At 30.1% G+C, this 20,278-nt stretch overlaps 2 protein-coding genes across 2 annotated transcripts; one reads left to right on the plus strand and one right to left on the minus strand.

Annotated features, from left to right (window-relative positions):
* Nucleotides 1–2,939: 2,939 nt before the first annotated feature.
* Nucleotides 2,940–5,846, plus strand: LOC125077193 (uricase). Its single transcript, XM_047689044.1, has 5 exons — nt 2,940–3,099; nt 3,196–3,701; nt 3,790–3,913; nt 4,031–4,217; nt 5,207–5,846. The coding sequence occupies exons 1-5, from the start codon at nt 3,077–3,079 to the stop codon at nt 5,378–5,380; spliced, it is 1,014 nt and encodes a 337-aa protein (XP_047545000.1). The 5' UTR covers nt 2,940–3,076; the 3' UTR covers nt 5,381–5,846.
* Nucleotides 5,847–6,523: 677 nt separating this feature from the next.
* LOC125077060 lies at nt 6,524–20,004 on the minus strand. The gene is made up of 6 exons (XM_047688850.1): nt 19,874–20,004; nt 19,360–19,469; nt 11,084–11,234; nt 10,437–10,628; nt 10,004–10,204; nt 6,524–6,721 (listed from the first exon to the last, which is right to left on the minus strand). The coding sequence occupies exons 1-6, from the start codon at nt 19,937–19,939 to the stop codon at nt 6,665–6,667; spliced, it is 777 nt and encodes a 258-aa protein (XP_047544806.1). The 5' UTR covers nt 19,940–20,004; the 3' UTR covers nt 6,524–6,664.
* Nucleotides 20,005–20,278: the final 274 nt, after the last annotated feature.

Genomic DNA, 20,278 nt, shown 5'->3' on the forward strand with positions numbered 1-20,278 from the left:
CGATCAGTAAAATTTAATATTTTTACCAGTTTGATATGGTATAATAATTTGGTACAACCGCAGCGGTATGCCGACGGCTATAAAGAATCCAGCTTTCTACTTCTACTTGTCGTAAAATATCATCGTAGTATTTTAATATTATAAAGCCAGCAAATATAAAAGCTCATAAAAAATTACGATATGACTGTAAAAAATGTATTATTAATAGACTTGAAAGTAGTTTTAAGAAATGTAGGTCTAACAATATTTATATATGTTTCTATTGGTCTGGGATTCGACTTGAGAACAAAAGGATAAAAGTATTGGCCTCGTTAGTTGTTTAAACGTGTGGCCTTCTTTCAATGTAAAGCTTATCAATAGTTTTTGCAAGATAAATAGTATAAATTTGACAGTGATTTCATCTATAAAGTTGATTAACAAATGCTTAAAAAATGCTACAAAGATAACTTAATTATATTTTCTTTATAAATATAAATATATTTATATAGATAACTTAATTATATTTTATTTACTTTATTATTAAATTAATCAAAATAAATTAAACGAATTGCGAAATTGATGTGTTTGTCAGTGATTTCATCTATAAAGTTGATTAACAAATGCTTAAAAAATGCTACAAAGATAACTTAATTATATTTTCTTTATAAATATAAATATATTTATATAGATAACTTAATTATATTTTATTTACTTTATTATTAAATTAATCAAAATAAATTAAACGAATTGCGAAATTGAAGATTTTTTTTTAAACAGGATATGTACTTTTATTTCCAAAGTTTTTTAAAAGTTATATTAAATATTTACTTAGCCTGTAGATTATTTATTGTTTCATAAGTAAATGAATGTTTCGATATTATAGTCTAATTCGTTCTTAAATTTTATTATTATTGAAGTAAGCAAATTATTTACATTAAATAATGATAAATTAAACTAAGACGAGCCGGATATTTCCCAATTATTGTTGTTTATAATATCACACAAGTGACACACGTGATATTTGTATTATAATTACTAACGAACGTACTCGTATTTATGTAGTTCGTTATTATCATTGTTGCTAACTTGATATACGCGAGCACTTAGAAAAGTTCCTTGACATGAAAATATATTAAAATAACTCTTTAAAAAAATATTCGTCGTTATATGTATTCTTAATTTACAAATTTATCTCATAGTAATATTTTGTTTGCTTGTCACATTTTTCTCGAAATCAATAAATATTATTATTGCATTTGGTTTAGATACAATTGTTTTGGAATTCGAATCTATTTTCGGGTAAAGATAAATCGAAATAACAACACGTGCTTATCTGAATAATTGTCTATCTCATTAATTAGGCATATTTAACATTAATTGCATCAAAATCTCAATGAACCTAATTGAGTTCATGATAGTTTTTAAATTATCCGGGATAAAGCTGCTTGATTGATAATTTAATATCTTCGGGGTCGAAATTAGGGCTGGCACTGTTGCGAGATATCAGCAGTAGACAAGCAGCATTTTAGATATTGTTACTATATTACATGAACTTCACTTTTATATTTTCAATAAATAATGTTTAAAATACTAAGTTCTACTTGTCAAAGTATACAAATAATTATAGATATGTATATAAAAACGAAATACCACTCACTGATTAATCACGAAATCTCAAAAACTGTAACACTACAAACTTGAAATTTGGCAGGTAACCTACCTGCCAAATTTCAAGTTTGTATATTATAGCGTGTAGACGTCCGCTAAGAATGAATTTTACGAAACTCCACCCCTAAAGAGGTAAGACAGGAATTATAAGTTTGTTTTTTATAAATTTCGATTTGGCAGGTTCAGCTAGTAAATTATAAATGTTGTATCCGAGTGAGATATTTTTGTGGGATTCTAATGAGCTTTTCTAAAGTATGCGTACTCGTACTACGTACGACATTATGACAACTAAAAACTAGCTGTGTTATAGCAGCTTTGCCTCTTCTAGTAATTTTTAGTTATTTTTAACAATTAATTATTAATTTATGTTCCAAAAAAAATAAGTACATAAATATACCTAATCCCTACTATAGTATACCTTATATTTTTTGGAGTAATAATAGCGACAGCTAAGCTATATATACTATTTAATATCAATAATAAATTATTTATAATTGTTATTGACATTTTATTGTTGTTTACGTGACCATAGACTTATAACGTCTTAAGAAGTGGCATGACCAATGACCATGCCTAGTCAAAACCCTTGGAAAATGTGTAATTATGATTACAGTTGTATTTGTTGTTGTGCTTTAAGTTTGACTCTGATATTAGTTCAATGATAGTTTATTATATTTTAAATAAGCAGAGGTCACGATCCTGGCTGTCCGAATAAGAGGAAGTAAATGATTACATTTAAGTTGTTAGGGTTATACAATGAGATATCATTCCCCGAATAAATTTTATTCATATACAACTGACGTCAATAGTTTTATATCTAAAACGTTTGTACTAAGTGTTTACATAATCGTTATTTTAAAAGTATGCAAGGTAAAAGTATTTTAATGAAATTCACTGATAGCTAAATTTGTTTTACATTTTTAGTAGGTATTATAATTGAGTAGATAAAAAGTTAAGTTTCCAGTTTGCACATATGAATGTTATATTTTAATTTTGGGTTAAGAAAATAATGTCTGTGGTAAAATATAACAATATATATTTATGTTTTTAAATAATAAAAAATATAGTTTTGTTTTTGAGACTCCGGTCTGAAACTTTGTCCACCCTGACTAATTTAATTAAATTAATATACTGTTTGATGGTTTTGTGTTAAAAAGGAAATTTGAATGAAAACTCGTAGCTCTTGTTTATATTTACAATTTCCTTTGATAACGATGAATATTGCTCTGTATTTGATAAATAAAATTAATGTGAACACCGATAACGTCCAGTTTGCGCATTAGGCGCGTGCTCGTCAGTGATAATGAGGGTCACAGGGTACCTTTATAAATGAGCTTCGGAGTTCTAGTTATCGCAGTCTCTTTATGAGTAAATGAACCGTCGCCGGTTCTTACACACACTTAAAATAAAGTAATTAAAAAAAATTAAAATGCCGTGGACTAGCACGAACAGGTAGGTGCCCTGGCCAACTAATAATTGACTAAATATGAAAATTCAATTCAGGCACAAAATAACATTATAAAATACTTTCGCTTTTGTATATTTCAGAATTTACGCGAAACCATCAAATACAAGTTCGGGTGAAGCAGGCCCGTTAGTTGCAATGGGCGCTAAAGCAGCGACTACGGCTGCCGCGGACACGGGCGGCCGTTTTGAACTTAGTGACCATGGATATGGGAAGAGTTCGGTTAAACTCTTACACGTGCACAGAGATGGAGAATACCATGTCATCAGAGAGTTTGAAGTGTCTACAGAATTAAAACTTGCGTCTGAGTCCGCATATATCATAGGCGACAACAAAGAGGTCGTAGCTACTGACTCGCAAAAGAACACCGTTTATTTACTGGCCAAGAAACATGGAATTAAGACTCCCGAAGAGTTTGGTGCGGTTGTAGTGAATCATTTTCTATATACGTACAGACAAGTCGTCGAAGCAAAGTGTCACATTATAGAATATCCCTGGGAAAGACTGCAAGCCGGCAGTCCGCATAACCATGCATTCGTATTTGCCCCGACAGCAACCAGATGGTGCGAAGTCTCACAAATACGACACGGTGAGTTATTCATATAATTTTTAAATTATCTAATGTAATGACTGTACAACATGCCCATAGCTGTATAATAACGTAATAATTCCCGCAGAGGCTGTTGCTGTAAAGTCTGGATTGAAAGGTCTTCGTGTTTTGAAGACTACGCAGTCCGCTTTCGTTGATTTCGTACAAGATGAGTATACGACGTTAGCTGATGCTCCTGAAAGAATATTTAGGTATGTACTTTAATATTTTTGCCAGATATTGTATTTGCAGTGTAATACTAGAGTTTTTGTAATATTATACTGAATGTCGATACCTAACATTCTACAGTGAATTTTATTACTTTACAGTACCATAGTGGAAGCAGAATGGTCATACGACAATATGAAATCAGCAGATTTCGACAATGCATGGTTGACCGTGAAAGATGCTATTTTAGAAAAATTCGCTGGCCCACCTGACACCGGCGTTTATTCGCCATCGGTACAACACACACTGTACCAAGCAGAAAAAACCGTCCTAGAAAAAGTTTCCGAGGTAAAATTATGATTTAATTAAATTTCTTTTAAAAATTTTATTTAATTATTATAATTGATTGTAGACCGATACTCGTCTATTTATAAATTTTATGTCTCGTAGATTTTAAGTACTTTTATTAATTACTTAAATTATATGATCATTACACTTATATTACTCACTTATATAACTATTTAGTCATATTTAAGTCCATTTTAGTCAAATCTTTGCTTAAACAAGGCTACAATAATAAGTGATATAAGTGTTTATGTTCGTGATTATGTGTTGGGGTTATCTCAGTAATTGTTGTTCAGCTTTGTGTGATATTTGAAAGAACCAATGCATTAATATAAGTTATTCATTAACCTAATGAGTCCAAATGGCGATATATAGATTTTGTATTCGAATAATATTTTAATTTAATTCCATATTAAGAATTACAAGAATTATCTATATTATCGTTAGTATCTTTGATTTAAAAAAAATATAGTAATGAATTCTAGAGCATCCATTTAAAAATACCTATTTTGATTTGTATCGTTGTGTTTGCAATATTGTAGTATTTTCGAAAATTCTATATTTAGTTATCGATACTAGCGATACGAGGCGTCACACCCTTATTGGTTATCGGGTCACGTGACATACAGCTATACGTTCCCCGTTGTGGTCAAAGTTTATCTATAACTGTTTCAAAGCAATCGTCATACTCATTTTTGTATATCATCACTAAGCTGATAAGAAAAATGAAAAACATATTTATCTATATTGAAATTTAACGATACAGAGATCAGCAGACCTATTCTGTAAGAACTCACTTCGTATCTTAATCGTGAAATATTCAAAACCGATTTACAGTTACGCAATTTTGATTCATGTATTCTCTAACTGACATTTCGCGATCGTGATCTGCAGTTGTTTTCATGTTTGTTCTTACGGAATAGCTCTTCTATATAGATTATTTTACATTAGTGTCATGTTTTATTATATTTTGTTTTGTTACCTCATTATAGATCAATTGGATTCGGATGACAATGCCGAACAAGCACTATCTCAACATTGACGTTTCGAAGTTCCCTGCGAATGTGACCAAGGGTGATCCTCATCACTACATATACCAGCCCATCGACAAGCCGGCGGGTCTCATCTACGCGCAACTTCGTAGACGTCCTAAAAGCCACTTGTGACCTTGAGCGCCCTAGACTATCGAAGTGACAGTCTGTTCCACCTAGGTCCTAAGATATAAATAGAGAGATGTCATGCAACATAATAATTCCATGTTGCGGCATGAAATTCTTAATCAGTTTACTATATTTTGTATTTCTGTTTAATATTGTTGATGTTGCGAATGATTTCCTCGAGTAAGAAATATGGCATTCCCTTATAGTAAGGGTAACCAAATGTAAAATAAATAAGTGTTGTATCTTAGTGTTCTTATAATAGTCGCTCTGATATAAGGATTTTTAAACTATATTCTAAACCCACAACAAAGCACAGGATATAGAAAAAATATCTAGTCAAGATGAAATCTGAGCGATGTGCTTTTAAGGAGTAGATAGAAAGAAATGTTTGTCAAAAAACTTTCGAAAATGCCAAATCATGTTTTAGTACAATTACGATGTTACTATATTAATAAAGCAAATAAGTATTATAGATGTGTTTATTAATTTACCTTATATATAATTTAAGATAACAATCTCATACAGTGGAAAAAGGAGTTGGTCAACTTCTGGGTCTATAACTTTTACACGGGTCAATTGTCGCCGTCGCTTACCAAAGCCGCACAATTATTTAATTTCATAGAAGACTAAATTATTAAGCAGATATATATTGGTTGGACGTTTTGAAGTTTTATTGAACATGAATACGGGGTCGAAATATGTAGTCAATCAATATTTAAGTAGGAACACACCTTCATACGGACGATACTCAGCGACTGATCATAAATCAAATCAATCGTAAAAATGAATTTGATCAAACGTCACATTAGGCCGGTCGCATGGCATAAGTTGATGTCTACTTTTACTTTGGCATTTGTGATTTTAGACTACTGTGACCTAGTCGATTTACGGTTGATTTCTGTAGTGCGGGTTAGCCGCGTATTGAAAATTGTATCGAGTGAATCCCGTGTTAGAGCTTATACATCAATTACCTATTATTTTTTATCAGAAGAATAAAACGTTAAGTCATATCTTTCAATGCAAAATTTGTAAATATGTCACACTTAACCATAAACTGATGATTAAAAATTCGGTCAATAATAGTTTGACAAAGAAACCTTGAATGATAAATTAAAAACAGGCGATAATTATAACAGTTTTATTAGGAAATATAAACTGGTTTTAACAGCACTATCAAAATGACTTTCTACTTAAAAATATTGACATATACTTTTAAAACAATGCGAATTCAACAAAAAACACGTAAATTAATAACATTACGTAATAACTTTTCACTTAAAATATACCATTTTATAGACGTTTTGTTCCAATTATTTTATCAGCTAAAGCGTATAGCTCCTCCACTGTCTGCAAGAAAAATAAAGAAAAACTTAATTTGAAGTTTTATAATGTTCGAGTAGATACGGTATTTCATATTTTAGTTAAAGTTTAAATGTGTGATCATGAGGTTGTATTTAAGATTTTTTTTTATTTTATTGAATGTAGATCGAAAAACTAGGTCAATAAATGAAACATTATAATAACAACTCTAATGACAATTTAATATAAAACGTAAAAATATTATTGTGTCATTAACACACTTCATATAATATAAATTATATGAATTCTTATTTTTAAAACGGCTCTACAACTAATGGCCTTTATTAAGTAATACTAAGCGAAGCACAGATAATATAATTGTTACATAAGATTGCATGATCAAAGAATACAATCGTTTTTTTTTAATAATAAAATTGGCTCTCTGATTTTTGATATTATTATAATATCAAATAAACAAGTTCTGGACTTGCAAAAATAAAATATTTTATCGTACGAGATCTTTAAAGAATCCACTGAACAGCAGTGTTTCTACACTTGAGTATGAGGTCAAGAATATCTTATATTATACAAGTTCTTGAAAAGTGTTCCTTCAGCATCTAACGCAAAAAAAAAATATTTCACTTTTTCTATATGAAAAACAATTGCAACGAGTGTTATAACACATTATTTTAACAAAAAAAAAACGTTATTATTTTAATGATTTGTGATAATAATTATTAAAATTTGTCATGATAGCGGTTAAAGAAGTGTATATTTTAAATGACATATTTTTTTTGGTTTTTTTTTGTAGGCATAATTTATATGTACTCTTTGTTCATCAGCTCTGTTTCTGCAACAGATAACTTGTAAATGAGTTACATACATACACAGAGAATATACGTACTTATTAATGATAATAATAACAACAAAAGCGGGGAATAATAATTATTTTACCGATTATGATATGTTTATGGATCACGTGAACGTAGTTATATTTTAAATAGTTACTGTTGAGACAAATTACTCTTATAATTTTTATATAAAAATAGTATTTAGTTCTGGACTTTCTACATAGAGTATATGTAGATCTATTTACTAATGAAGGCGCGCTCTCAACGACATTTGGTTTTAATATTCCAATAGGCATACGTGACTAACAGGTTTGTTTCATAGAAAAGTCAAATGTCACATAATGATAAGATCAGGGTTTTCGTATCAATAAAGTAGATTAGGATAATTACGATTCGAGTAATAACTGGTTGTAATGTAAACAAAATGATAGATTATTCTAAATTGTTGTTTAAACGATTACTCTTTATGTTAAAATTTGTAAGTAGAATAAGTAAATAATTTAACTCTATTGCTTAACATATCTCAAGCCTTTGGAGAGACTTGTATTATTATCACAATTAGTCTATACACTACGCTTATAAATCGTTCTGACGTAGGTATTGACAAATAATAGATACTATCTAATGAAGACATTAAAATGAATCCCATAGACAATTACTATTTTTTATTTAGTGAGACATGTTTATAATAAAACTGATAACCAATGTTAAAGAAAAGCCAACGAATGGAAACCACAGTTCGGAAAAAGGATGCCCCGAACCAGTTGAAGCTGAAATCGCGAATGTTTTGAAAAACATTCTTCAATTAATTATGATACAACATTTCGTTGTCATCGTATTCTAATATCTATGAATACCGAGGAATTAATTAATAAAATAAAACAATCTCAAAAATAATTATAGCGCGTAAATATTTAAATATAGTAGCTATTTTTTTAATTTAAATTATTATAGTTTCTAAATTAAAAAATATATATACTCTTCTTTGGTTATTTGTCAACATAAGGCAAAGCTGTAAATTGAGGTATTTATTAGCTTTGTACATCAGGGAGATCGTCATCGGGTAATTTCGAAAGTACGAATATACGAATTAAATACTTTAAAGTTTAAATATATATGATACTTGGACTGTGATGTGCAGAAATATACAAACTAAATTTTTAGTATTTCGTGAAATACCTACTTCTTATGATTATTCAGTTATTTACATTTGTAATTTTTACCCGTTTTAAAGATTAACTTGGACAAACTAATGTCTGTTAGTTTCCCTGGTTAATCTATACAAACATTTTATTGTCTGCCTAGACAGTAAAATGGTTGTTATAGCTATGTAATTAAAAAGAAAAAAATATTTTTAAATATCAGTCACACTCAAATTTTAATTATTTGTATATAGTTACTTATTAGTATTTATGTCGGCTAGAACATTTCTGCATAAAATTATAAAAATCAAGTTTAAATATATTTTTTATAATATTGAAATTGTTAGTTATATAGTGGTAGTTACAATGTACACTTATAATTATATAAAACGCGTTAAACAATATAAAGTAAATAAGGCAATAAAAAAAAATCATATCTATGTGACTTTTAGTTAATTAAGTAAATTATTATTTAATGTTACGTACGGAATGAACTTCGATGAACCCATGCTTTTTTTTAAGCCACGAAACTTGATTGGTTATAATTAATATGGTAGTTAAAAGAAAAAGATAACATTCATTTAACTTTGGATAAGTAAGTATGGTATATTTTTTTTCAAAATAAATATTTATAAAATGCATTACATATTTTAATGTAGTATTTTTTTTAATAAAGTGGGTTCCCAGTAATTTCCGCCCTTGGGTGAATTAATTAAATTCATAAAAAAGTTATATAAAACAATACCTGAATTAAAATATAATATTTTCATTGTTTTTCACATTATTTAATAACACTAGATCACGTATGACTTGAACGTAAAGTTAAATGTATATAGTTCGTATAGTTACACACGGGTGTAATTCTATGGATGATCATAGAATGTTTAAAGTTTATCTAAATAACTTGAGATTCAGAGTCCAAAGGGTCAGCCTAAGCTGGTGTTCATCTGGTTCGCACCGGTTTGACACGAGCCTATGTTACATGTTTTCATTTGAATAAAATTATCTGTACTTATTATCAGTTAAATAAATTGGAATAAATTAGAACGGTGCATACTAAATAAACTTTTGTATTTAGTCTGATCATCGTACAAGTCACCTAACCATACATTTTAATGATTTTTTTATTTCAATATTTTTGTTTCGTAATAAGCTTGAACGTTGTCTCGTCTCAAAAAAAAAGTTAAATAATAAAAATAAATATTTTTTATGGTATTTGTGTGGTATAAAGACCCCATTTTCATAATATTTAGCTTAAAGTGAATAAATTACAAAATTAATAAAGAAATATCAACAAGCTTTAAAATTATCGAATCCTAATAAATTGAGGTTCTCACCGTAAGACTTTTTAGTGTTTTGACATCATTGGTTTCATATTTGAGAACAGCAAATTGCTCGTCTGTGAAACGAACGCCCTTATCAATGTCCGCTCGTTTGAGTTCATCTAACTCTTCAGCACACTTCCGAAGCAATTGTTCTGGTGTTAGCTGCTCACTTTCTTCACTTGCAACTTCGGCTTCGGCTTCTTCATCGACCGTCTACCGTATTAATGGTAAATAATTAAAAGTGAATTTAACCAATTATTTGGCTTGTAGAACGGATTACGTATAAATAATTCTTGAGCGAAATGCAAAGAAAAAAAAAATGATATTTATGATTAGTTTAGTTTTCCAAAACTTACATTGCTTAAACCGAAACCACCGGTTTCGCATGAAATGTTTTTTTTTTATATATTTATGTTATTGTAAAGTATGAAGGTGAATTTCCTACCTGATCAATTTTTTGCGATGCTTTTAATTTTCTATAGTAAGCATCAGCACGTTTCTTTGCGGCTCTTGCAACTTCTTTATTCACCATTCGCCAAAATACGAACACAGGATGATGGAAGAGCTCGGGTGGACATTCTTTTAGTGGTGTCTTACCAACGAGGATTAGACGTTTCAATCTTTCCATTTCGTCAAGCTAAAAAATTCATACATAAAAGCAATTATAATTTATTCTTTCTTCTGTTAATAATACATTGTAATTAAATGTAACATTGATTCGAGAGTTTCTAGACTTGACTTCTCTCTAGGTTAAAGAAGATCACAATTTATCTTTCAAATAGTAAACACTTTACATGTGTAAATCGGATTAGAACACGTGACAATGTATTTACAAAGATATAATAAAGTTGCACTATTTTCAATCTTTGATTTAAGCACTAGTGTTTTATTATTAATAAAAAATATAAATTTGTTTTTTTTGAATTTTCGATAGCTACTTTTTATGCTTATTTTACAAATTGGAAAACATAATTTACAACAAATACATATACAATTGGTAATAAACGTACACATTTCTTCAGATTTTATCTTGGGAGACTAGATTAAATGTGAATACCATTCACACTTAGTGTAAGTAATCAATGTACTTACGACTCTGGAGGAGATCCTCTTGTTGAGGTTTTCCTCGTTAACGGCTCGAATTCTCTCTTCCAACTCAGTCATGTAGGTTTTGTCGGTGAGCCGAACGAGATTCGAGCCCATATGCTTCTCGAGGCGGGCCCGGACATGTGGATGAGTAAAACTGAAAAGAACAACAATCTCAATTAAGATACACGTAAATAGTTTTTGATTTTACCTGCAAATTCTCAAATAAAATAATTCAGTATGTTGAACTAGTTGACAATTTTTTGACTCAAATATATCTCGTTACTTAAATTATTCAATTTATTCATTAAATTACATAATAAACTCGACAGTGAAGTATTTTTTTAAAAAAAATTACTACACTCCTGTCGCTTTACTCACCATGCAGATTGTAAATTTTTAGGACTCGTTTTGAACGAAAATGTTTCTATTTTTTCTTAAAGAGCGAATCCACTGGTAAAACGTCCCTGACGTAAAGTATTAGTAGTTTTGACGCTGGGCGCCCGTGTCATAGTTGAGACCTTTATCACGGCAAGCGGGAAGGCTGGCACGGTATGGCACGGCTCCCACCGATACCACATGTATACATTTTCATGTAACGTGGTGTTTATACTTGACTGTCGATAGTTTTGATTGGGCAGCTCTAATTAGATTTTAGTATGGTTGAAATACAGACCATTAGGTTCTAAGAACTGCTTTAAACCTCAGCAAAGTTGTCAGTATTAACATTTAGACCAAACAAGTATGTACGTTGTAAATAAGATAATTAGATATTGCAGTAGCTCTGAATATATTGATAACTACAAAATACAAATAATATTGAATTAATATAATAAATAGTTATAGTTTAGTAATCATAATTTTGATTGTTTTCGTCTTCGAAGGCAAGTTTACAATTAAAGGATGTCCTCTATTATTCATATTTTTTTAAGTATTTAAGAAATATATCTTTTTCAAGTCTATCTACTTCTTTAGGTTTCGTGACAAAAAGTTTTTGAGATTTGTCATACATGGCTTTGGAATTACTGTTTGAGTATTTGGCAGCGACTACTATTCTAAATTGAGTATATCATCGCTTTGGGATCTCGATTGAATATAAAAAAAAATCTCGAATTATAAATACGTCAAATATATTGTTAAAAAACATAACATTTTATCGATTCAGCATTTTAAAACTTAAAGTAATCTACGAATACATATCGACTTTTATTGATAAATTATAATGCTGTTTGGACTAACTCAATAATACTTCTTAATATTCTTCTAGTTTCAATGACATGATTTTTATATGTTTTCTACATTACCTACATATACATATTGTAAAACAAAGTTATCATTTTAATAATATTTTGATAACCTGTTAATATATTTACGTAAGTTCAGCCCCCCTGCTAAAATGTTTAGCTTTAAAATCGGGACCAACTATGTCATTATCTGTTTTAATGACCGATAAAGATACCGTGCCGAAATAGTGCCACATAAAAACTGTCTACACGCAACGATATTTGCCGGTTAGGTTACTATTATTGGTGCTTAAAAGGGTTCACTTGTAATTGTGTGTACTGAGCCTTTATCGCCACGAGGCGGGTAGGTAAATTTAGGGCGTAGGCGGTGTCATCGATAACATGTAGAACTTTGAACGTAATTCATATCACTTAAAAATTATAATATTATTCATTTCATAACAATAGCGACCCGAACGGCGTCGCACGGGAGCAATTTATTAATAAAGAAAACCAGAAGTGTCCTTAGCAAGAAGATATAAAATTAGTCTTAATATTTAGTCTTAAAATTAGTCGTAATTACATCTTGTTTATTAGTATTTTGGCGGACATTGCGGTTATTTTAAGATTACAAACAGACTCTCCAATTTTATTATATGTATAGATAACGTAACTTTTTTGTTATGCATTATACGTTTGACAAATTAATGAACCAGTTTTAGAGCAGCCTACTTATATACTTATAATCTGTGATGTATAAGTATATAAATAAATCGGTATGACCTCGATAGAAGCCTCAGTAAACGGACGTGTTGCATATGTTTATTTATTATAGGACAAACATTCAACCAAACACACTTTTATATAACTAGATTTTTTTTAGTGTCGGAACACATATCCCCTGTCGTCGAAATGTTTCACTTTGAAATCTAAATCTGATATTTCACTTCCGATTTGACCATTTTCTATCGATAGTGTCCAAACAAATTTAAATTTAAAATAGTTGCTATAATGTCAGGTGTAATTATTCTTGTCTCTTCACGGTAACTATGCTACGGTATCGCGTTGTTTGTTGGGTAAAGTTATAATTTGCTTTTGTTAAAGTTTTTATTTTAATAAAACTTTGAAGCGTAGGTACTTTAAGGCAATGTTCGTGAAAGTTCTGAAACTAATGATCGCTCCATTTTCAATTCTATTAAGAACATTTAGTGAATACTAGTTATTTTCTTTATTTAAGGATTGAAACAATGTTTTATATCTTAAGTTTAGTAAGATATTATACTTATCAAGTCAATAAAGAACCAAAAGTTAAAAGGACTTTAACATGCTAGATGCCTACTTACAGCGGCATATATCAATTCAAATTTTTTTTTATAAAAAAGTACATTAAGGTTTTTATTGATGCCGAATTTTCAGATTATCCTACTAATTATTTAATTTACTCAATTATGTCAACTTGGTCGGAGAGAACATATTTTCGCCGAACTCTTCGAGTAAAAGTCGAAAACAAAACAAAACACACCTGCAAAAAAATAACACCCTCAGATGATTTGGGGATCGCCAAAATGTATTTATGACTATATTTAAAAATAAAACCTAACATAACAATATTCATTTTTTAAATAAAATAACAACAGAAAACATAACACTCAAATTGGACAAAATAATCACTATTTTGGACCCCGCCGTACAGAACGAATTATTTGAGTTTTAAACATAATACGTAAAATCATTTACTCATACAATTTTCGACTAGGTAGAGTAGTTTCCATACCAAAATAGTATCCACCCCGTATAATTTAAAATTTTATAGTAATGACCATTCGCATACGAGGATACCCCAAGCTCATCTACGAAGCTGTAACAGCTCTAACGCGCTTAATGGAGAAGTCCTTTATTAGAGGATCCCAAGCACGATATCTCCGAGTAATCTTGAAGCGTTAAAGTGCCGGAAGTCACACAGCACACAAACGTCACCTAAAGCTAAGAATTAAGCGATTAACGCCGATTTACTCAAGGTTGTTTTTACGATACCTGTTCAAAGCAATAACGATGTGCCACCACGTGAGCGTAAAATCATTACACGTAATACGTAAAATGATACCGATACGTACTTATATCCACGTCGACCATAGAGCTGAGCTACCTACGGCTGTTTGTATGACATTTTGCAAACTGACAAAGAGGCATATAACCCGCAAAACTTAAATATCGTGTTATCTATAACAACAGCTAAATTAATATGAAAGCTTTATTAAAATTATCGCAAAGTAAATATTTCACCAGTAATTAAGGGAAATACGATACAATACTGACACGTTACGGCAATATTATGATTAATTGTGTGTGTGTGGAAAAGTGGAATATGCTCCAAACCTTCTCCTCAAAGGGAGAGGAGGCCTTTAGCCCAGCAGTGGGAAAATTTACAGGCTGCTAATGCTAATGCTAATCTGAAATTAGACAAGCGGACTTTAGTAATAAGTAAACACGTTGTTTTTTTTTTATTTTGACGTCACGAATAATGATGTAAATGAATAATAAATTACATTAATTTCTTTTGATTACTTCATTCAATTGTTTGACCTTGTTGCAAATTTCTGTAAAGACATATCACTGTATTGTTTGTAAACGTATATATATTGTTATGAATAAATATTGTGTGTACTCCGACATTGGGTTATCAGTTAAATTAATATATGTATGTTATTGCAAATTTTGTTGGTATTTCATTTGAGTGGTATATCATAAGCATGGCGCAATTTCTAGGCTGAAGAATTGATTCTAGCTAAAAGTCATACTTCGGATGAAATTATTATGGGCAGTTATGTATAGCTAGAAACAAAGTTTTATAAAATTGACAACGAAGTTCGAAGATATTTCGAAAGGCATTTAAATATTCAAGTCAGCAAGGAGCACTCAAAAAACTTTTTCTCGCATTTCCGTACTGAATTTCATACGGTTTTCACCAATGGACCGAGTAACAGTGACCGTTGAAGTTGTCGGAAAAAATCATGCCACCTTGGAGCTTTACTGACATCTGCTACGTCTGATCTCTTATTATTATTAAGACGAGAAGGATATATATGATAGATATGGTATAGTAGAATCATGGAAATTGTAAAAATAATTGCGAGAATACTTTTCCTTATAATATAGATATTTATAATAAACATCAAGCAAGTGACGCAAGTGTAGAGTCCCGAACTGTTTACATATTGTATCCAAAATTACACATTACGTCACGTTTTTCTACACGTCATTAATTTGACGCCAGAGTTTACAACGCTGTCATATAAATACGACCCGATTATGCGAGACTCGAAGAATGCTCCTTCGAAATTTCAACTATGAAATCTCGTCTGAATCACGAGCAATAAATAGCGCGCATTTTTATGGGTCGTTACTTTTATGCAGAAGTGTTTTCATGAATTACAGCTGGAAAAGACAGGAAGTGGAAGCCAACGATAATTTTAAGTAATTCTATATTTAAAAGAATAAAACATAATAAGAAAATACCTTATAATATCAGTTTTATATTCATAATACTCATATTTCTTTTTATAAAATGTTTGATAAAGCCTATATAAGAATTAAAAACTATATATTTTTAACAAATTGAGACCTACAATTTAAAAAAATATAACGTTAACGTTAAATATTGTCTATACACATAGACATAATTCGATAAATGCATAACAAGAAATTCACTCGAGCTCGCGACCTTATGAATAATTTACAAAATAGTCAAATTTACAAGAAATACTAATGAATGAAACTATTGAAATATACGTAAAATTGTATACTTCCTTGCTTAACGTATATCAATATACATTGCACGTATAAATAAAATAAGCAATACGATAACAAATTTAAATGATTCGGCTGAATAAGTATCTTCGACCGAATGTGAGTCACATCAATCAATATGCTAGTAGAGTGAATCATTTATTTAATTGTAAATGTATACAAAAAGTTTTTAAAAGAAACATCAATTTCTATCCCCGTTTTAAAACGTATATATCAAATATATCACTATCAATAGAAACATTTAGAAAATCAGTAGCCAGTTAAACTGTCGGTAGTAAAACTGAAAAGCTGTGATATTTTTAAAGTCATAAAACGCACGTCTCAGACTTTAAAGCTTCTTAAATACTCCGGTCTATTTACTGCGTTAGCATCACTTTCGGGGAAGTTTACACATAGTTATATTTGTACCGTCTTCATTGTGGTGATTTGATTTGAAGATATATATAAAAAGGTACATTCTCATCGGTTCCATTAAGCTTTTTAAAATATCCGAATCGACGGAACTATCGTATCGATTGGATTTGTTGATGACTAATCGATTTGGATGTCTATCGACTTATTGATGATGATTAAAGTATCAATATGAATGATTTTTTTTATTAGGATAACGTCTTACTTACTACCTTATAAGGTACTTAAATGAGAAATTATTTAATATATATTTTAAATATAGCCCAATTTATAAATCTCATAAAAATAATACGTATCTTACAGTTATCATCTCAGTCGGCGAGGCCAATCATTTCGCGAAATATTTGTTACAAAATGTAGGTATACATTAAATTGTGAATGACGCAAAACGTTACGTTCATAGTTATTATCTCGGAAGTACGTTATACCAGAACAATACACGTCTTTATAGAGTAAAGTTTTCAGATCTAAGAAATTTCATAACGAATTTACATCTGTTTTGGACCTGAAGCGTTTAGCAGCGCTTAAACTTATACTACAGGTATTACTTCAAATTTTATGAACAATAGAAGTCGAGCCATACTTAAAAAAAACACTGTTGTTTACATGTGCTCTTAACTGTATGTATGATTATCTCAATTGTACAACGCAATAATTAAAACTCAATAAAATAAGAAGTGCGTTACATTGTGAGTTTAAAGTACGTTAAATGCAAAGGACTGTTATGTGCTTTTTGCTTTACTAAATCAATTGGAAGGCACCTGAACGCTGATTTTGTTCTTGGCGATTCGATGTGTGATATAGAATCATCACAGTCGCCTGTTGATCTGCGACGGCCGCGATCTGCTAGTAGTTCGATGGTGGTCCAGAATGAACCTTCCGAAGCGTTCGACGACGACCGCTGCATGATTGGTAATGCTGTGCTACTGCATGTTGCTTCCCTCGCGATCTAAGGTGCAATGACTGTGGCACCATTACGGTCGCCAAGAGCCAACCACCTCAACACCCCCTTGCACCCCACGTGTCACACGCGAACATTAATCTCACGCCCCGAAACCTATCATATTCTCCCCGCTTTCATTCATCGACAGAATATTTAAATAGGGGTTTCTTTCCATTAACTTTGGAAATATCGGATTTTTTACGAATCTTTTTATTTATGTTGTTGTTTGTAATTGTAATTGAAATAATATTTGAAAATATTGCGATAGTGTTATCATAAAAAGTAATAAATGAATAAGCAGTAAATGAAATAACGGTTATGTAACATGTAATAGTTATGAAAGAAATAAAAAAAATGTTTGTCCAGCAATGTAACGTAACAGCACGGGACTCTGCCCAGTGCGTCAGTTTTTTTAGTTCAAAGGCTCGACCGAGGAGTGACCCAGATGGCGCCAACGTCGCCAGCCCCGACCGGGTCAGCTGATACTAAGGCCTTGTATCACGAAAATAATCCAAACAAACTTTTAATTTATTACTCGCTGCCACGTATTTATGACTACTCATTACCAGGATTATTGATTTCAAACGGACATGTATAATGGACATCTAAATTTTTATAAACTCGTCGAGGAAAAATGTCATAGGTTTTTGTGCATTACAATTTTTAACAATAAGCTTCGTAAAATGTGAACAAGTTAATTATTTATTTAGAAAAATCACTTTATGGGGCCGAATACTCAGGATTTTCTCCTTCCTAAAATGTAGTCATAAAGAAAATATTCCATTTGAATTTCTGAAAAAATGAACTAAATATGCTATGAATGCTAGAACATAAAGCCTAAACTTGTTTCCTTAATGTGTATGTTCTCTACAACTAAGGGTTTAAAAATATATTTTTTATACCACACTGCTTCAGTGTAATTAAACAGAGCAAAGCTTAGAACTTATTCCGACAAATGAATAATCTTGAGGACATGTTTTTTTCTACTAATATTCCTATTTACCCCAATAGGCCATATACAACATAGACAATAGCCCAAGGGGTCAGGATCGATCCTGCGACTTTTTACATTGCTAGAAGGCCCCTAAACTATTGCGCTATTGCCGCTTAAATGTTAACAAAATTAAATGTTAAATGTTAAATCATTGTTATTATTAATAATTATTATTTTAGCAGTCAAGCACATTAAATATTTTAAAGTTAATTTTGGCACACGAAAGTTCTGAATCTACGATTTAATGGCCTTAATTAGTTAAAATTGAATGGCCTATTCATCTCATTGTTTGGCTATATGAACTAAAAGAGGAAAAAAAAACAAGAGAAACATCTGTTAATGTTATTATTTGCTATCAGCAATAGCAACTTAGTAGTCAATTTATATCACGTAGCTAAAAATATTTTTGTAGAATACATGTGTCTAGTGATAGGCAGTCACGTTTTTATTACGATATTTTTATCTAGAATGGTCAAGTTATAAAAAATGCGAGGTCAACACATCAGTGTTTTTATTCTTTTTCACTATTTTAATTTTTCAATTATTAAAATCAAAGTTGTTTATTTTAATTTATTTTACCAAATAGCTAACTATTGTTTATTAAAATCTATAAAGTTATATAATATAACTATATATGTTTTGCAAAAGTTGAAATTTCTTCAACCTTTTTCTAATGTTACCAGTTAATTTTCTTTTAAAAATAGTATTTATGTTTTCTTTTTATAACCTTATATATTATCATAGTATATTTATTTGTTCTTTCAAACTAGTAAACGAGGGTCCTACAATAGTTGAGAAGATCGCAAAAACATGAGCTGCAGAGGTTTTATAATATATTTTAAATAAACTATTCTACCTAATATTTTTATTATGTATAGTGTACATATATATTTTGATAACTTACGCATATTGTATGATTTTTGCCTGCCACCATCTTGGTAAATTAGGTAACTGAAATCTTTTCATTTTTTTTCTTCCAGTTTCTCCCTCGCCGACCTCATATTCTCCTTCTACCTATTAATCAAAGAAGTTGTCATTTATCAACATAATACCAACATATTTAATGTCTCCTAGCTAATTTTTACTAGGTTTTACACAAACAGCCGGACATTGAATAATACATAAATATTGAGGAGGAGTCAGTGTCAGTTTCAAGCTTTTTAATCGGGGTTATAACATAATTTTCAACATTATGTGGATGTACTGATGACATGATGCAGTTCTGGTTAATCGAAATTTTGGAAAATATTTTTTTTTTGTGTGTTTATTGATGATCTCTAAATTTTAAGTCTAGTGGCCTTAAAAATATTTTTTTTGTCGTGTACTCGTGTTGTTAGTGAATGACTTAGTGCTTAAAATGTAGTTTTGTTATAGTTTCATGTACTTCAATTTATTTTTAAGTACTAGTGACTCATTACCTGTATTTTAACTCTCTTGTCTTTATCGTCACCCTGAGGGTTATCGGGTTTTTTTGTGTCACCCATTTTAACTATTTAGAATTTAAATAGACGGAGAATTTTGTTTAATAAAATAAAATATTAAATTTAATTTACATAATGTGTTTTTTTATTTACACGAAAATTTTGAATCAAAACATTAAAATGAAAAATATAAGATTGATCATTGTATTTTGGAAACGTCATTTTTTTTTTCAATTTTTTATAATGGAAAGGTACCAAACAGCCAGTATCAAAAAAAAATTAAAAATATAGAATTAGTAATCTTTAATTATTATTAATTACTATTGAATTATTCGTTAGACACGAGTATTTATATATAACTATGTAAATTAAAGATTTAAAATGTATGTTATAATTGTATAA

This window comes from Vanessa atalanta, chromosome 3 (genome assembly GCF_905147765.1).
Source record: "Vanessa atalanta chromosome 3, ilVanAtal1.2, whole genome shotgun sequence".
In the NCBI taxonomy this organism is placed as follows: domain Eukaryota; kingdom Metazoa; phylum Arthropoda; class Insecta; order Lepidoptera; family Nymphalidae; genus Vanessa; species Vanessa atalanta.

Coding starts and splice junctions, on each gene's coding strand:
- LOC125077193 (XM_047689044.1), top strand. CDS start 3,077: ATGCCGTGGACTAGCACGAACAG. Junction 3,702..3,789: donor AGTCTCACAAATACGACACG/GTGAGTTATTCA, acceptor TAATTCCCGCAG/AGGCTGTTGCTGTAAAGTCT. Junction 3,914..4,030: donor GCTCCTGAAAGAATATTTAG/GTATGTACTTTA, acceptor ATTACTTTACAG/TACCATAGTGGAAGCAGAAT.
- LOC125077060 (XM_047688850.1), bottom strand. CDS start 19,939: ATGGGTGACACAAAAAAACCCGATAACCCTCAGGGTGACGATAAAGAC. Junction 19,470..19,873: donor ACAAGAGAGTTAAAATACAG/GTAATGAGTCAC, acceptor TTTGATTAATAG/GTAGAAGGAGAATATGAGGT. Junction 11,235..19,359: donor GCAAAAATCATACAATATGC/GTAAGTTATCAA, acceptor TGTTCTTTTCAG/TTTTACTCATCCACATGTCC.